Below are 18,390 nucleotides of genomic sequence, written 5' to 3' on the forward strand. Positions count from 1 at the left end.
TTGGATCAATAATCATTTGTGCACCCAAGGGGTAAGGAGAACATTGAGATCAATACCTTGATCGGTGGGTGGTACGATGTGGGGTGTGGGTGAACATCAAGTCTCTTTCAGAAGCGGTGGAAACTGGGATATTTCCTCAGGGTCAGCAGTAATGATCCCGCCGCACTGTTCTGCTTTCAGGACAAACAAACCAGCACAGCTCCTGTAAACAGTAGCAGAGGCAAAGCAGGATGTCCCTGACTCCCACAGAGGGAGAACTGGGAGCTGATGGGTCCCATTGTGTAGCTATTGATTAGACTCGAGATCACCAGCGTTCACTCTCATTATACTTGCAAATAACTGCCATTCCTTAAAGGGAAAGTTCAACCAAAAATGAAAATTCTACCATCATTTACTCACCCTAAATTTGTTCTAAACCTCTATGAATTTCTTTCTGAACGCGAAAGAAGATATTTTGAAGAACGTAGGTAGCTACAATAATAAGTTATTGATTCTCATTGTATTTCTTTTTCCATATTATATTCCATATTAAGTCAATGGCTACCAGAGCAAATTATAATAAAAATCGATGTTTTTGCCTGTAGTGTCTAGTCTTTAGTCACTCATCAATCAATCAATCAATCACCTTTATTTATTTAACAATACATATTGTGTCAAAGCACTGAACAGTATCAAATTGGAAAATAGAGTGTCAGTAAAATATAACAAGATTAAACACTCAATTTTCAGCTAAAGGCATTTCATTATTTGAATGCAGAGACGTCATTGTCTAGATCAGCTCAGTTTCAATTGGATCTTTGTAATCAAATCGATAATAATCGCTAGAAAATAAGTAACTAAAGATATCAAAGGGGCCATATGATGCTATTTTTAAAATCCTTATTTGGTGTAACAGAATACGTTGACATACTTTAATAATAATCAAATTTGATCACCTTTAATCAAATACTGTACGTTATCGTAACTCCTCTATGCCCCGGCTCTTTCAAAAGCATCATTTTCTACAAAGACCTTCCTTCCAAGCAGTCTGCTTTGATTGGCCAGCTGGCACAGTGCTTTGTGATTGGACGAACCCTACAAGCATGTGTCAGAAACGTAACTCCCTTACTAACCTTGAAGTTAACATGCATTCTTGTGTTCTTTCCATAATAGTGCTCGATATGGCCACTGGCACAAGAACAAAACCCCTGGAGAGTACCGTACGGGCCCTCGCATCATGGTCTTCATTATTATTGGGCGCGTCCTTTAGCGAGATGCGCTGTGCCTATGAGGTCACACAGGCTAATGGCAAATGGGAGGCCATCATTGGTGAGTCTGCAGAGGATACTGTTAAAAGTCACTGTAAATTAAGCAACCACCCTTTAAGATTTAGATTAATATCTTCATATTTAACTATACATGTGTTTTTGTTGTATAATACGTGTAATCAGACAAAAATCTGTCTTGTATATTTTTCCTGTGCTCTTGTCTTGTATGGTATTTTGTGCCTGTCATGTTTTAACTGCTTTTAAATTGCAGTCGAGAGCCTCTGATGTGTTCATAAGTCTATGTTCGTAAGTTCTTCTTTGTGTGTGTCTTGTGTGCGTGTGATAAGGTTCATGTTTAAGATCTGTACTTGTGTTTAGAATTGTCTTTTAAGCTTACTTTCAAGGGTTCACACACTGCTCTTAAAGGAATGGTTTACCCAAAAATGAAAATTAGCTTAAAATGAACTTATTGTCTACGATTTTTCTCTTCACCTAAACAGATTTGGAGAAATTTGGCATTATATCACTTGCTCACCAATGGATCCTCTGCAGTGAATGGGTGCCGTCAGAATGAGCTGATGAAAACAATCACACGTAATCCACAGTCTAGTCAAACAATTAAGTGAAAACTGCATGTTTGTAAGAAATAAATCAATCATTAAGATGTTTTCAAAATGTGTCAGCTGTTTGGACTCTTATTCTGATGGCACCCATTCACTATAGAGAATTCATTGGTGAGCAAGTGATGTAATGATAAAAATATACATCTTTAAGTGGCCTGAGGGTGAGCAATATTTCATTTTTGGGTGAACTATTATGAGTTCTCATTAAAATTATTGAGTTTGGTAACTGCAAATTACTGTCAGTGTGAACAGCCCTTTAGAATTTAATGTTAAAGTATGGTATCAGTCTGTTGTTTTCTGAGAAGAATTTTGAGCATTTAAGATTTTACATTAACACAGAATTTCTAATTGGTGGATTTGTGCAACCTGCACAATTTTGTCCAAGCATGAGGTCTATTAGAGATGAACAATGCATCAGAAGGACCTCTATGGAATTAATTTGCGGAATGACTTTTTTAAGTCGATTGAAGGAGGCCTGACATTTATTGAGTCTTCCATCACTGATTCGTCCAGCCAGAGCTTCCAAAAAAATCATTTTCTTTGTCGGGGTTCTAGGACGATATTTCTGAAACATCAAGATCTACAGATGGTGGAAATGGTTTTTAACCCTCTTTTGTCCCCATAAAGATTAACGGTGGTGAAAGAACGTGAGGTGCGGTGTGAGATTCATTCTGAGCGTGAAGCCACCTTTGTTCCTCCGCAGGTTCTACTCACACGCTCACCCCAACCAAATTTCTAATGGACCTGCATGCACCCGACTCCGAGAATCCACTAGGGTGTCCTTTGAGGACCCTGACCCCTCAGACGAGTGAGAGAGAGAAAGAGAGGAAGGGTGGGAGAGAGAAATCACACTCTGACAAAGTAAAGGCAGCCGAACAAAGAAACCCTTTCTGAACCCCACAGCACAAGGGCTTTCTTTTCTTGCTCCTGTTACCACACTCTACCGTTTTACTACGCCACCACGCCTCAGGGATGGGCGTCCGGCTCCTGACTCCGATCTGCAAGTCTCACTCGGGCTCCGCCTTCTGACTGGGACCAGCCAATATTGATCTGCTGAATGAGTCATTCAGAACTGCAGTGGGCGGAGCCTTTTTTTTTTGAGTGACAGATGCAGTAGGAGTCCTGACCCCATCCCTGTTGACCGCATCCTCTCAGTTTGGGTGGATTAAACTGCATTCTCCCCACTATGCGCCTTTTAATTCAATGGAGTCTCCTCTTCCGACGAGGAAGGGCTTCCTCCATTTGCCCTCCCAAATATCATTAATTTTTAAAGCTCCATTTTCCCGCAGATTTAATCTACCCTTAAGTCTCACCATATTCCAATTATTTCTGAAAAACAATTCAAGACAATCACTCATATTAACTTTATTTTTCCCCCTCTGGAGAGGTAATTGATGCCAAGTGCAGGATGATTTGGTTTTGTTTTCAATCTAGTTCCTCAAACTACCTCACATCACGTCTACATGACCAAGTGGCCGTCTGCAAAGAATATATGTAAAAATACCTCCGCCAGACAGCGACTGGCTCATTTCCTTCTTTATAATTCTTCTGCAGATGCCAAAGCTTGAAATGTAGCTGTGTTCTTCAGATATGCTTTAGCACTAACGCTTTCCCCAGACACTAACATTTTGAAACTAACTAGTTTGGGCCCTGGCTATGTCATTTTTCAGAAACCTTCATGTGTTATGCCTCAGGTGCTGTTTTTTGCATTAAAAATAACTTACTATATTATTAAATGGCAATTTAGTTCATGACTGGTAAGCAAAAATAGATGATGTTTTGAACAAGCTAAGCAACACTTTATATTACACCACTGTAATTCTTGTGCAAGCTTGTGGTTATATTAAATGTTATGAATTAATCATTGCAATTCATTTAAAACATACTATTAGTTGTGCTTATGGGTTAAATACAACTTTGTCACATGCTCTCAGTTACCACAGGAAATCATTTTAACTCGTTTGAAAGCATTTGCTAAACTCGTTTGCAGTAATGATCTTAAAATGAAAACATATGGGGCATTACATTGTAATAACAATCAAAAACAGCACGCACAGTTCTGAAAGTACAGCCATAAACCTGGTATATAATATTTTACTTTCTTATTTTAGTCTTTTGAACTCTTTTGAATACCTTGCCCCATATACTTCCTTTTTAAGAGCATTACAGCATTTTTGTCAAACAACTAGAAAAGTCAAATTGTTTTCTGTGGTAATCATAGATGCTGTTGATAGAGATTAAGTTGTATTGAACCCGGTATTTTCCTCCGAAGCATTACAAAGAGCAGATAACATTTAATAGCCAACAAATGCACACAAATGAGGTCCTGTAATACAAAGTATCCTTTCAAACAGCTTTACTGACTAAACCATCGTACAAGAACGATCATTGCTTAACCCTATCAAGTATCCATCACTCAAGTGTCAGGCTGCTAAAGCTATATCCCTTTTGATTTCCCCTTTTTCTGTTGGTTTTTCGTGTTCGTTAATGATCACACCATAAGCAGTATGCCAGTCCTAACCCATACTGCAACATGAAACACTTCTTGACTGTTCCAGCCATTACTGAACAATAATATGGTTTGTTTCCATGGATCTTTAGTTTAGACCCGCTCATCTAGTTGAAGAGCTACAAATCACATTGTGAATCCGATTAGCGATTAGCAAAACTGCATGTTTGCATTTACTTGGCCCGGAAGATTATATCAGTTGTGATCAGAGCCAGGCAATTCAGCTGTACGTTCACATTCGGTCCTACTTGTTCAGCTGTATTTCTGTAGGCAACCCTCACTCTTTAAGTTAATGTGACACTTACCATCAAGCGTTTTTTCAATCACTTTTTATCGCATTACAAGTAGTGGGAACATGCAGCTTTGCTAAAAAATATTGTAGAATAGGCATTTGTTCCACAGGGCACCAAAAAGGAAAAAAAATATTTTTCAGTGCACACCCTTGCTTTTTTTTCAGACGACCCTGTGGCACAAATGTTTTTGGATAGTTTAAGTGTACAGTATTTGTGATGTGTTAGAACTGTGTCTTCAGCTAATTATCTAATCAAATTGAAATATTTCCATATTTAGCGATTGTAAAATGTTCACGTTCCAAACGAAAACTCGCTGAATAAATATATGTACATATACTACCATTCAAAAGGGTTGGTAAGATTTTTTTTTTTAATGTTTTTGAAAATAACTTCTGCTCACAAGGGCTGCGTTTATTTGATTAAAACTGAAGTGAAAACATTACCATTTTAAATATTCTTCAGTGTCACATGATCCTTCAGAAATCATTCCAATATGCCAATTTGCATGTGGAAACATTTCTTATTATCACAGTTGGAAATGGTTGTGGAAACCATGATATATAGTATATATATAGTATTCTTCTGTAAATAGGGTATTTTAAAAAAGCTGCACATTTAAATTTGTAACATTATAAATGTCTTTATTCTCACTTTAAATCAATTTACTGCGTCTTAATAATCTTTCTAACCCTTTTAACTTTTGAAAAGTTGTGTATATACTGTAAATGTACATATATATTCCTTACATTTAAAAGTAATATATATTCTTTAACATTATCGATAGATACACAGCTGAAAGCACATTTTTAGAGTTGATCTCGGTATACGTATAAATGTAATGACTTTTCTCTTTGTTTCTCTCCTCGGTGCTCATCTACGCAGGTTCGACCCATATCACCGGCCCCACCCAGCTTCTGGACGCTCTCAAGGCCATGAACAAACCCGACGAGGAGCAGACAAGCTAAAATCACAACTTCCTCCTCCCCAACCCCATCGCCCAGTTACCCTCTCCCTCCCTTCATCCGTCGCCCTGTAAATCGCACCCGCTCCTATATAAATTGTGTATGCATCTTGCTTGAGAGAAAAAGAAAAAAAAAAAAAGGTGATTGGTGACAAGTTAAAAAGAATATTCTATAAATTTATATATATTTAAATATATATATAATGTTGAAATAAAAGAATCATTGCAAGTATTCTTCTGTTTTACAATGGATGCAAATGATTAGACTGTCAAACTGAGTTTTCATTTTGCCATTTAAAAACCTGAAAGTACCAAATGTAATATTGTATGTTATGGAACCTGCTAGAATGCGTAAATGGTAGATCACTCTTTGCGTTTGTTCCTTATTTAACTTGGTGTGTGTTTTTTCTTTTCTTTCTGTTATTTGAATGGTTTAAAAGTGGTTGGGGGAGGGACTGGTTTGTATGCAAATAGACCAGTGAGGCAAAACGATGCATATCACTTCCTACGCTGAAGGCTAAGCTGCCGCCCAGTCGAGATGCTTGGGTTTAATTGTTGTCTCATTTTAGATGTGCATGCCATGGACGCTACTATGTGGCCATTTTGACATGTTTTCAAACGCAAGTAAAAAATAAATACAAAAAACATGTTAAGAACGAAACAATGAGCATCTTCTGGGACTCCAGTGATGAAGAGGAAGGAGGCCAAAGGAGTAACAGATCAAAGCCTCAAGCCGTAAACGTGAAAGAGACACTGTACATAGATAGCGGACGTCACCCCTCCTTCAATCGCGATTCCCGGGAGCGTTTACTCTCCATCTCCTTTTCTTTTCACGTCTCCTTCTACAGAGACCTCATGATTTAGTGTGAAGAAGGCCGTTGCTTGCAGATGTTTAAGGAATTCAAAAAAAAGGGCCAGTTGTATTTCAGTATTGTATCTCGTCTTATCATTGGTTAGTAAACAATGTTTAACCGGGACATGCACTGAGTAGCGTGTTGTTGTATGCCATATGTTACTGTTTTTTCGTCTCACTGTTGACTGGTGAAAATTTCTGACTGTGAAGTAGTAAAACTTTCCTTTGCCAATGTGAAGCCACTGTGTTTGTGACGTATTAGCTGTAGCTGTAGTGATAAACTGGGGAAAAAAAAAATAATAGGTAAAATCTATCTTTCGTTTGTCCGTCCGATAGTTTCTTTCTGGTGCAATGTTATATCTTCCACTGGTGAATGGCTTTGCAACGAAACGCAACCCCCCTTTTTAATGTTTGGGTTTCAGTTTCCTCTTTACTCTGTTCTGGCAGAAAGGTTGTATATTGCACTACGCGTTTTCTGTGATGCAAACGCTTCTATGGTTCTCTCTCTTCTTTTAAACGATTACCTTCATTTGGGTTTGCTGTTGTATAGCTGTGTCGACTGGATTGATTTCTATTCTATTTATTTTTCAGAGAATATCAATAAATAAGAACGTAGTCTGTCTTAAACCTGTTGATCTTACTGGGATTCTATGTTTGCGAGTGTTGAAGCACAAACTAAAGTATACTTCATGTGTACCGATGTACTAAGGCTGTCTAATAAATTGGCTTCCATTACAAATATGCAATCAGTACATTTTTGTGACGTGCTCTTGTCTGGACTGTGAGATTCTCCTTGTTTCTTATATTATCAAAATTACATAGATTTATGGGATGATCGGTTTTCCATTATTATACAGATGTTTAAACACATATTAAATCATTCCAGTTATTCGAAGCTTTTCCATGATCGTGTTGCATCAAATTAATATTGTTGTGAAGTGTTTGATTAGCCACTAACCTGAATATGTGCTACACTAGCTGGCTCTTAACAGATTTGCAGCTACAGGAACGGTCAAGAGTAGATCCAGTCTTGAGAAAAATAAATCTTGGTGAAGTAACTGTAAGAAACACGTGTCAAATATTATAGAAACATTTATAGTAGTAAATATAGTATAAAAGTACAGTTCTATAAATACAAAACACATGACCGAAACATTATTATTCATTAAATTAGTCTAACTAGGTGGTGCCCAAAATAGTTCATTTGTTCACTTAAATGAACAAAGCAGCACTAAAAAGAAATTTACTTTAGAAAGCTACACATTGATATATTTAGTAATAATATTACATAACCTATAAAGACTTGCACTGCCCTCCAAAAGTTTGGAAACACCCCTGGCAAAGTGCGGTTTTGGATGATATAAGCATAAATCCTTAGCATTTTTGGTGCAAATACAGTACATTAAAGTAACCCGACATTATCATTGAAGACCAGCAATGATAACTTTCATTTTATTACATAATAACGGCAATATACACGTCAAAGTTGAGCTAGTATGGGAGGAACTGGACCGTGATGAATCAACCAGTGTGAATCATCTTTGGGCAATCCTTCAGGAGGTTTGGAGTAATATCAATAATATCAAGTCAACGTTTGAATAAACAGCTCGGATGCCCAGATTATGCAGAGATAGATGCTAATGGTGGATATTTTGTTGAATCGGACATATAAGCATTTTCTATGTATAAATCGTTTATGTAATAAAATATGTTTTTGTAGTTTGTGTTGTTCCTTATCAGTGCAAAATGATCAGACTAAAGATGATTTGTGCCAATATTATGCAAAACCCCACTTTTCTAGGGGGTTCCAAATTCCTAATGACTTTTCACAAAGTAAATGCACGCTGGTCTTTTTACACTAACCTTAATGCTGCTACAAACTCTTGTAAGATTAAGACTCCAAATACTCCACTCAATCAAACTGGGGGGTAGAAAACCATGTCACACGGGCATTAAGGCTACTTTAAAAAAGGTTATGTGATTTGGAAATTCTAGGTAAACAAATAGAGCACAAAAGTATGGTAATATAAATAAAAACGCTAGAGCAGCACTATACTTAGTTTATCCATGTAAAAAAAAAAACAACTAAGTTTTTAAAATCTGTCACTGACAGTTTTAAACGTAAAACAAGTTCACCTTCACACTGTGAAAGTACATATAAATCTGTTAAATTTTTGGACTTTCCAGACAAACGTGTGATACGGGCGATCCAAATGTTTTTGAACATTTAAACCACACTTAAACATAAAACGTCAAGACATTAATGCATATCAAAAAGCCAAAACATGGCCTAGCACAGTGTATTTCACCACAGCTATAAACATTTTGGAAATCACAGTTATATTTATTGTTTTTTTTTAAAGCCTAAAAAATTATTTTTATGTACAAATTAAAAAAAAATTATTTTTCATATTGCTTTATAATGCAATTCCATATATACATATTTAAGTGTGGCCTAATATTTTTGGGGGTCCCTGTATGTACAAACTTGGAATGTTTAAGCTCCCTTAAAGCAGCTATCAGTCTCTAAAAGTAGCTGTACACCTGAGACATTTCACATTATCCATAATTATTTGCATCGCTATAAAAAAAAAAAACAGTTGTTTCTGTATACTAATAAAAATGAATACACGCCACTTTGGATAAAAGCGTCTGCTAAATGAACAGATGTAAACGCTGATGTCAGTAGGTGCAGGATGAGGTCAGAGAGTGAGCCATGCGATGTGAGACCTCTCTCATGTTTTTAGCTGCCGCGATGGCGCGGGTTAGTGAGCTGTTCAGAGTGTGCTTCTGATGGTCCAATGAGAGAGAGCGTCTGCGGTGACCTCTGACTCCTAGCCGCTCATCTCTGATGGGACTGACTGAGATGTTAAAGGGTTGTGAGCAGGCCTGTGTCATCACAGGACCAGAGAAATAACTGGGGGGAAAACACCAGAGGAGTTAAGAGTTATTTAAAACTAATTGTTGAATTTTTTTTAAATATATAATTACTATTATACATTATTAACATTATACAATATAAATATTATAGAAACATATATATAGAAACAAGCTTTCAAAAGAATGTGGTAAGATAAGATATTCATTGGTAAGAAAAAAAAATCATAAATTTGTTCAGCAATACAGAAATGCAATGATGCAACAAACATTTCTTAAACTGAACATCACTAAATTATTAAATAGAATGTTATTAAATATAATAATATGCAGTAGGGTTCAAATGTCCCCTGTAGGCCACTTTAGAAAATACAGTGGCTTTACTTTTTTTATTCTAGAAATTTTATTCCATTCCAACAAATTACTGTATATTATTAACCCAAGAGAAAAATCAATTCAACGTTTGAATTTTAGAATTATTGGGAATTATTTATTAATTTAATAAATGAATAATTTTCTCAAGTTTTGGATTTGTCTTGCATTCTTGGTTTCCAGATTTTTAAATAGTTGCATCTCAGCCAAATATTGCCTTATCCCAGGGCTGTCCAAATTTGGTCCTGGAAGGCCGGTGTCCTGCAGAATTTCTCCAATCCTAATTAAACACACCTGAAGCTGCCAATCAGGTTCTTACTAGGCATGTTAGAAACGTCCATGCAGTTGTTGAGGCAAGTTGAAGCTAAACTCTGGTCCTCTGGCCGTCCAGGACCAAGTTTAGACAGCCATATCCTATCCCATTGAATAAAATCTTATTTACAGATTATGTATAATTTTCACAATTTCAAAAAACCGACCCTTATGACATGATGTTTTTTTGGTCCAGGGTCAAATTTCTTCATCGTAATCATTATGATTCTTGTTTTGCATTTTTTAAATCCTAAAACGTTTCCCTCCATGGTTAAATTCGATTTTGATTCCCAGACTTTCACAGCAGTCTTTTAATCAAGCCTGCAAAACTCATTGACTGAGAGGAAGTTGTTCTCATATATTGTTAGAGCCTGATTCATTGATCAAAGCTGCTGGAGAGGAAGAAGCCAGTGAATTAAGCTAATGGCCACTTTAGGTACTCACAGAGATGAAGGATAGACAGGCACATATGGGACAACCGGAACACCTCCCAAAACTGTGGGCGGAGGAGCCACATTCACACCTCCTCTGTCCCTCTGTGAGGAGGATCTCATTGGCTGACTCCCTCTGGGGGAGGAGACTGGCTCCTGATTGGCTAAATAAACACATTTGAGAGTCAGAGACAAGATTCTTGGTGATACAAATTGTATCAGATGAATATTTTACATCTTCAGGATAAACTGTAAACAAAAAAGTTCATAGGTAATGACAAACCTGGTTGAGATGTCCTTTGATTGACTTTTAATGCACCACACAGCAGGCAATGGCTGCAGGAATGCTGTAAGAGATGCAAACAGCTTCTACTCCTCACTGGACCTTTAATTAATGGTGTAAAGCACAGGTAGATAATTTATGAGGTAAGCTCAGTAAATTTTAAACCCTATTATCATGAAGGAGGTAAGACGCTTACATGTCAAGGAACCAACACGGTCTGAAATGCAATATGGGCAGCCATGTTCTGGTCCTCGGCTTGATTCAGATTCATCACTGTTGTCGGATCTGCCTGCTGATGCTTAGTTTATAATGAATATAATCAGTTTTTGATCATCGAACAATTAGAGGTCACTCATGTTGACTTATGAGGACTTTTCTTACATGTTCTATCCTCTTTGTGACGTCCAAATCCTCTGCTTTGTCGTCTTCTTCGTGATGTCGTAGGGGACATCAGGACATGTTTTAAAGTTGATGGTCGTGGCTCAGAGTGGACAAGCTCAGAATCAGTCGCTAAGGGTTTAATAAGACACACAGTGAAGTAATTTCAGATTCAAACAATCAATATTTCATCCAAGTGTCATTCAGAACTGTTATGAAAATATATTTGCATCCTTATGTATTTAACTGTAACAGTAAAACATTTATATGGAGATAAACGTACTCAGATCAGTTTGAGACTGATGTCGAGGTAAAGATGAGGATCTTTTCTTCAGTGTGGGTCTTGGCGAGTTTCCTCTCTCTTTTTCTCCATTCCTCCCTCTCTCTTTCTGCTGCCTTCTCCTGTCTGAAAACCTAATAAATAATAAACATAAGCTCACTTTATAAATTAAAAGTATTAGGTAACATACATCATTCTGGACAGTCTAAGATCATAGATTTCCTGTACCTTGTGGTCTGTGGGAAAGCCCTGGTATCATCTCTGGTATATTCTGTGGCAGAAGTGGGCACTTTAACAGGACTCAGAGGTTTGGAGAGTGTCAGATTTCCCTCTAGTCTCTCCTTCAGTCGGTTCACTTCTTGCTGTAGAGATCTAAGAGCCTCTCTGAAACACACAACAAATAAAAGGCATTTTTTGGAGTCTGAAGAAAAAACAAAATGGATGAAATTAAAAATCTGATTTTGTTAATGTCTATCTAGAAGTTGGTTCCATTTTCAACGTGTTTTTTTTCCCATCCAATGCGCTGTTTATACATCAAGTGTTGCAACAAAGGAAAAACAACAGTGCATGCACTTCTCAACAGGATATTTTAAACGTGGGCTTATGGGTACACAACAATTAAAAAGAAAAATCACCAAAATCAGATTTTTAGAAGCGTTTCAGAAAGATCATGAGACAGAACACTGGAATAAAGCCTTGAAAAAATTTTTGTTTATCATTTTTGTTTATCATTTTGATTAATTTGAAAATGGCATAACTTAGAGCATAAAAAAAGACAAGGAGAGCTAGCAAGTTAGCAAGCCGAGTCCTGTTCAAAAGTCCCAAGTTATGTTTTTCAGTCAAACTGGGTTTAGAAATAACTATTCCAGTGTGGACCAAAAAGAGCATTACAGGCACTGCTAGAAGAGGTGGGTGTGTGCATGTGGGTAGGTGAATATTTCAGACACCAAATACACACAGAGGGCTACTGTTTCATTAATAGCTAACGGTGATTAATGCTGGTCTCTTGATGCGGAGCTGAATACATACCAGCGCACTCTTCAGCTAGTCTATTTGAGAGACAAACTCCTGCTAAATCATAGAAGGGAAAGAATGAAAATCAAATGCAATTACCCAGATGGAACTCTGGCTGCCGTGAAAAATGATTTTATAGAGACCACTTAATACAACTGGAATTTTTCCCAGTACTTCCTTTACAGTAGAGCCCTGGCTCAAAAGAGCAGCCATAAATTTCTGCTTGTTTGTGCTGCAGTGGCCATGTCAGCCTTTCGGAAACTCACTGCTGATTTGTTAGCTGAAAGGAACTTTGGGCTTTGAGGTGGTCACCATGGTGATAAGGCACACGGAGGGAGGGGCTTCTGTGAGAACGGAGCTGCTGATTGGCTGGGTACAGGCCATCCTGTGCTTTCTTATCCCCTGACAAGAAATGGACTGAAGAAAGTACAAGCAGGATGCAGAGATAGAAGAAAGATAAAAAGAGAAATTCCGGATCAGTATTATTGATGTGTTCAGCCATCAGTATTATTCTAAACAATATATATTTTTATGGTTGATTGGGGTTTTATTGCCATGCCAGGTTCCTTAGCAATTTTTTTATTGCAAGTAGGCACAAACCATACACTTGTAGGCAAAAAAAAACAAAAAACATCCACTTGCTCTAAATGATTCAGGGCTGCATTTGAGGAGTTCATAATAAAACAAAACATGATAGCATTAAAAAAAAACATGATTTTTGTATTATTCGGTTAATTAAATCTTATTGTAAGATTTTACCAGCTATTGTTGTCTTTTTTCATGTTTTTCATTTGAAACCTACACCCACCATGATCACTCCCATGTTCTGATTCGCTGGTCAAGCTGCTCGGCCATGGCAGAAGGGTGCTATCGGGCCAATGAATGGGGGATACTGAGGGAGAAAGGCTGGAAGAAGAACACATTTCCTCCCTTCTTCTGCTTCTAACAGGATCCATGCATCCTTCAGACCTGTTGAGGTGTTCTCCTGGGGTATTCGGAGAGGGTTGTGACTGAGATGTGGAGGCGACAAAAGGCCGTCTAGCGGGAGGAGAAGCCTCCGGTCTTTCTGTGTTTGATGGCCTGATGGAACTGGAGAAGTTCAGGATAGAGGGAAATATAAAAGGTGAAGAAAGCAAAGACATATGAAAAATGAAAATGCATGGTTTTATGGTTCTTGGATGGTTATATCTTCAGGTGAAAAATAGTTTCAGTGAGCCGCAAGAGTACCTAACCCTAAGCATGAGCAGAAGCATCCCTAACATATTATATTTCAGTGGTTTGTAATTGAATTATGGGTCACAGGATCAAATCTGAAGTGCTTTATATAGGGAAGGTGCTTCATACCTAGCCACTGCCCTCTGCTGGAGAGGACTGTGAACTGCAGGAGTGAGCTGACTGCTCTCAGAGCCCATAAAGCCACTGTCTGTCTCTGGAGACTTAACCCCATCCTACATTGTTAAAAATACACATATGAACTCTATTAAAATAATATTAAAAAGCTATTATTCGTACGTATAATTTAGATATGATAAATAGCATTGTTTAACACAAATAAAGCAGAGTCACTGACCAGAGGGGATGCTTTGACAGTCTTAGCCTTTGCTTTTAAAGCCATAGTTCTGGGTTCTGTGCTCTCTGCCAGGCTGGTCAGGCTACTGCTTTGTTTTTTCCTGTTTCCTGCCACTTTCCTTTCCCTGCCCAGTTGCCCTGGCAACACAGAGGCGTGGCAAAAAGCCTCTGGGTGAGTTTCCATAGAGTCACACACCTGTGACCTGACAGATGGGCCGGAGGGAAGGACACAATCTGCTGCTGCCTGCCTAAAGAAAGAGAGGATGGAGAGATGAATGAGAGAGCAAACAGCCAGGTGTTGATAGCAGTGGAGCGGACCGATCAGTTAATACCTTATTAAACCTGGTAACAACACATAGCTGATGTTTAGATCACAAAAACAGAAATATCACCCTGATGTCTGTGACAAATTTATATTTGCATTATTACAATAAGCTGGTAGAATGTTAATAGGAACAGGAATAAAACAATACAAATATTCATGCATTTAAATAAAATAAAGTCAACTAAAATAAAACAGAAAAACAATCTTTTGCTTTATTTGTTCCAGTTAGTTGCCAAAGGAACACAATTTTAAAATAACAGAACATCTAAAACAGAAAACAACACCAAAATTATATTAAAATATTATAATAAATATATGGAATAATTGATTACAGATTACTGAAGAAGATCAGGCACCCCTGAATATAAAATATTATATATGAAACAGGCTCAGTACTCACTGCTGAGCAGATTGTGTCATCTCTTTCTCATTAACAGTCCTGTGTTGTTGTCTGTCCGTCATGCTTGTATTCTCAAAAGAAGCAGAGTCTCCAAAATCCAACGAGTCACGGCTCTTTAAAGTCAAAGTTGAGTCCAGCATCCCAGGGAGCTTTTTAAAACTCTGATAGCTGGGTATAAAAACAACAAACAACAGGAGATCGAGCTTGACATGTAGAGATGTTTGTTCATGATGTTGGTCATGCTGGTCAGTGGTCACTCACCAGTCCATGAGCTTACTGAAGTCTTTCTCCACACGCTGGTGTTTGTCATTGAGGGGATAAAGAAGAAACGGGATGATCTCGTCTTCTTCTCCGTCTGCATCACTGTCTCCGCTAACTGAACTAACCTCCACACCAACACAAGCCTCAGGATGGACAGCAGACAGTGGGCTCTAAGAGAGAAAGTGAAAATCAGTACTTTCCTGTTCCTTTAATCTGTGAGGTCAGCGTTAAGCGAAGTTTTGAGGTACCTCAGGTAGAGGTTCGGTCTCCAGCATGGACACAGAGAGTACATCTGAAGGAGGATTTAAAATAGGTTCAGAAACGGGTTTGTTCTGTTCTGCTTGCTCCAGCCGCTCCTTCAGCTCCTCCAATCGCATCCCTGACCTGAAGATCTGACCTTCTAGGTCCCTGTGTCACACACAAACGCACAGTATGAATATAAATACTACAAACCAGCAGCACGTGAAGTACACAGCGTCGTCAATATTCGCATTAGCAACATTTTTATGCAAATACTATATTATTACCTTTAACATCTGTTTTCTATTTAATATATTTAAAAAAAATATTCATTTTAAATAATTTGAATGAAATGATAGTGCACTTTAAAAAGAGTCTACCTGTCTGGGTCAAAAGTGACAAGCCCGTCTTTCTGCTGCTGCTGCATCTGATACTGGGCTCGTGCATCTAGGTAAGCTCGTTCAAGAGACTCCTGCCCCTGTGCCAGTGTGGAGAGACCCTGCAGAAGATTCAGACCGAGTCAGTCTGACTTCATTTCTTTAAAAAAGTTCATTTAAAAAAAAAAAAAAAAGCATCAGAATACCTTTATCTGTTCACAGGGCTTGAGTTTCCCATTCCTTAGAAGTGCCTCAAAAGCATCAACCTGAAAAAAAAAAAGGATTTTGGGTACAAAGCATTGCTAAAGTGCCTATTAATCTGAATATTGAAATAATGACAGCCATTGATTAAAGTTAAAGGAGTGGTGTCATTATTTACTCACCAAGTAGTTCCAAACCAGTATGAATTTCTTTGTTCTACCAAACACAAAGGAAAATATTTTGAAAAAAAGTTTGTAAACAGGGTGTTTTGGGTCACCACAGACTTCCATAGTTTCAATAGTCAATGGTTTGGAACGGCTTAATGGTGAGTGAATGATGACAGAATTTTCATTTTTGGATGAACTATTCCTTTAAAACTGGTTATTTTAAATTACCTGTAGCTGAAATCTGTGAGTTTGCTTGGTCAAAGTCTCTGTAAGATGGTCTGCGGTGAGACATCCAGACCTCCTAGAGCTGACAGAGTTCACAGAGGAAGGACGAGTTGGTGTTTTTCTGCAGTTTTCTACAATGTGAACAAAGCAATTTTGACATGATTGAAGAAAATTGTTTAACTGCAAAGTTCTGAAATAAAATTTTAATAAAAAAAAAAAAAATTATGCATGCCTCACAATTGCACAATCAGTGTTTAAATTGAGAGATATATATATATATATATATATATATATATATATATATATATATATATATATATATATTCAAATACATGTACATATTTAAGAAAAATATGTTATGTTTATATATATATATATATATAGTATAATGCTTATATATAGTACATACATGTAAACGTAAAAATGTTCAAAATAAATACTGTATGTGTGTGCTTTTATATAAGAAAAAAAATACAAGTTACATAAATCATTCAATTATATACCCCCGATATAATTTTATAATTGTGTCATTTTTAAACACACAATACAAGCACACAGTTTTAAAGTGTCAGTGTGATGTACCTGAGGGATGTCTTTGTTGGATCATGTGAGCAGAGCCTGCACCGAACTCTGCCCTCTGTGCTTGAGGAAAACTGAGCGTTATGACCTTTGATGCTTCTTGAATAACGCCTGACTGGATAGCTGTACTGGGTTTTGGGGGTTCAGAACAAAGACCAACCTGAAAACACAGCACATACACACCAACAACTATGAGTTGATGGTTAAAGGCCTTGTTTGGGCAAAAACACAAACAAACAAAAAAAATTGAAAAATCTACTTTGCCAATAATCCACAGGCCCATTATTAAGCATAATGTCCTGTAATGCTAGAAAATCAATTCCTGAGTAAACATTCGAGTCAACCCTGTGCAGTTTAAATGCATGATTACAGCTAGACTGTACCTTTAGGACAAAAAAATCCAATGTGAAAAAATTATTTTTATATTATATTCTTCTATAATACAATATTCGGTTGCATCCCATCTTAAAGCAATAGTTCACACCAAAATTTTTATTCTGTCATCATTTACACACCCATCAGAGAAATACAGCCCTCTTTTGCCCGCCCATGTGAAAGACTCATCAGATTTATTGTAGACTAGTGGCTTGAAACACAAAAGAGCAGAAAGGAGACTTGCGTACAAAAAAGGGCTCATAAAACAGGCAATTTCATGGTGTTTTCCACTGCTGGACTTAACGATAAGACAATGGATAAAGAAGACTGAAAACACAACATCAATAGGCTGATATCCATGCACTCCACCACACACTCACACACACACACACACCCACACATGCACACACGCACACACGCAAGCTCATGACTTAGGTGTGAGGTAATGGGTTTTGTGGGCTGAAATCTAATGGAGGTCGAATGACTGCTCCGTCTTGATAAGTCTGAGACACTAAATCATTCTGAACACAACCTCAAAATGACCTCTGAGCCATTTGAATAAAATCACGTATTTTCAACCACAATCAATATTATTACAGGATCAATACTAGAAGCAGATCATCAGATCTCAACTAGCAGTTTTACCCTGCCTAAGCTTACAATTTTCACAAAATTTTTTAGACATTACATTTGTGCACATACACATAAACACACACACACATATACATATACATATAAATAAATTAGAATAATACTGCCATTTATGAAAAATGTTTGATTCACTTACCACTACCCTACATAAAATAAATGTTATATATTTCTGTCTAAATTTTAAGTGAAATTGGAAAGGCCATTTACATTTCTACAGTTTTATATTTTATCACCCACATCTATAGCCACATAAATAGGAAACTACAACTAAGTCAATAAGAGATTAAAGTGAAAGATCCCTGTTTATCTCAAGCTGTTGTGTATGTTAAAGCAGAGGCAGATGGCCAGGGCATGTGAGGGAAGAACTTAATGAGCATTAGAGAAAATGCAGCTGGAGATGCAAAACCGAACAGAGAAATGGCCTAAAATTAGCTACATTTTTCAAATTAGCTACAATAATTACCAATGTTGCTCTGTAAAATCAGTGAAAATGCCTGCACCGTTAGTAATTTCACACTGTGTAACACTGACCGCTTACACAACAGCAAATATAGCAAATATAGACTGGATATCACATCCTTTTTTTA

The 18,390-nt window shown here is 37.3% G+C and overlaps 2 protein-coding genes across 2 annotated transcripts in view; one reads left to right on the forward strand and one right to left on the reverse strand.

Moving 5' to 3' along the window:
* stxbp1a (syntaxin binding protein 1a) overlaps nt 1-7,225 on the forward strand; it is a 26,570-nt gene extending 19,345 nt beyond the window's left edge. Inside the window, 3 exon segments of the mRNA XM_043221760.1 lie at nt 1,153-1,231; nt 1,233-1,308; nt 5,555-7,225. Of these exon segments, the coding sequence (XP_043077695.1) occupies nt 1,153-1,231; nt 1,233-1,308; nt 5,555-5,637 (238 nt within the window). The 3' untranslated portion in view covers nt 5,638-7,225.
* akna (AT-hook transcription factor) overlaps nt 5,736-18,390 on the reverse strand; it is a 20,313-nt gene continuing 7,658 nt past the window's right edge. The window contains exons 7-24 of the mRNA XM_043221759.1: nt 16,781-16,937; nt 16,202-16,329; nt 15,812-15,871; nt 15,609-15,727; nt 15,237-15,396; nt 14,989-15,158; nt 14,728-14,895; nt 14,004-14,250; nt 13,778-13,881; nt 13,242-13,522; nt 12,700-12,850; nt 11,648-11,803; nt 11,423-11,553; nt 11,143-11,271; nt 10,958-11,059; nt 10,762-10,863; nt 10,492-10,642; nt 5,736-9,403 (exon numbers count right to left, since the gene is read on the reverse strand). Of these exons, the coding sequence (XP_043077694.1) occupies nt 9,169-9,403; nt 10,492-10,642; nt 10,762-10,863; nt 10,958-11,059; nt 11,143-11,271; nt 11,423-11,553; nt 11,648-11,803; nt 12,700-12,850; nt 13,242-13,522; nt 13,778-13,881; nt 14,004-14,250; nt 14,728-14,895; nt 14,989-15,158; nt 15,237-15,396; nt 15,609-15,727; nt 15,812-15,871; nt 16,202-16,329; nt 16,781-16,937 (2,751 nt within the window). The 3' untranslated portion in view covers nt 5,736-9,168. The remainder of the gene's footprint in view (nt 9,404-10,491; nt 10,643-10,761; nt 10,864-10,957; nt 11,060-11,142; nt 11,272-11,422; nt 11,554-11,647; nt 11,804-12,699; nt 12,851-13,241; nt 13,523-13,777; nt 13,882-14,003; nt 14,251-14,727; nt 14,896-14,988; nt 15,159-15,236; nt 15,397-15,608; nt 15,728-15,811; nt 15,872-16,201; nt 16,330-16,780; nt 16,938-18,390) is intronic.

The sequence above is a fragment of the Puntigrus tetrazona genome, chromosome 21 (genome assembly GCF_018831695.1).
Source record: "Puntigrus tetrazona isolate hp1 chromosome 21, ASM1883169v1, whole genome shotgun sequence".
NCBI lineage: Eukaryota > Metazoa > Chordata > Actinopteri > Cypriniformes > Cyprinidae > Puntigrus > Puntigrus tetrazona.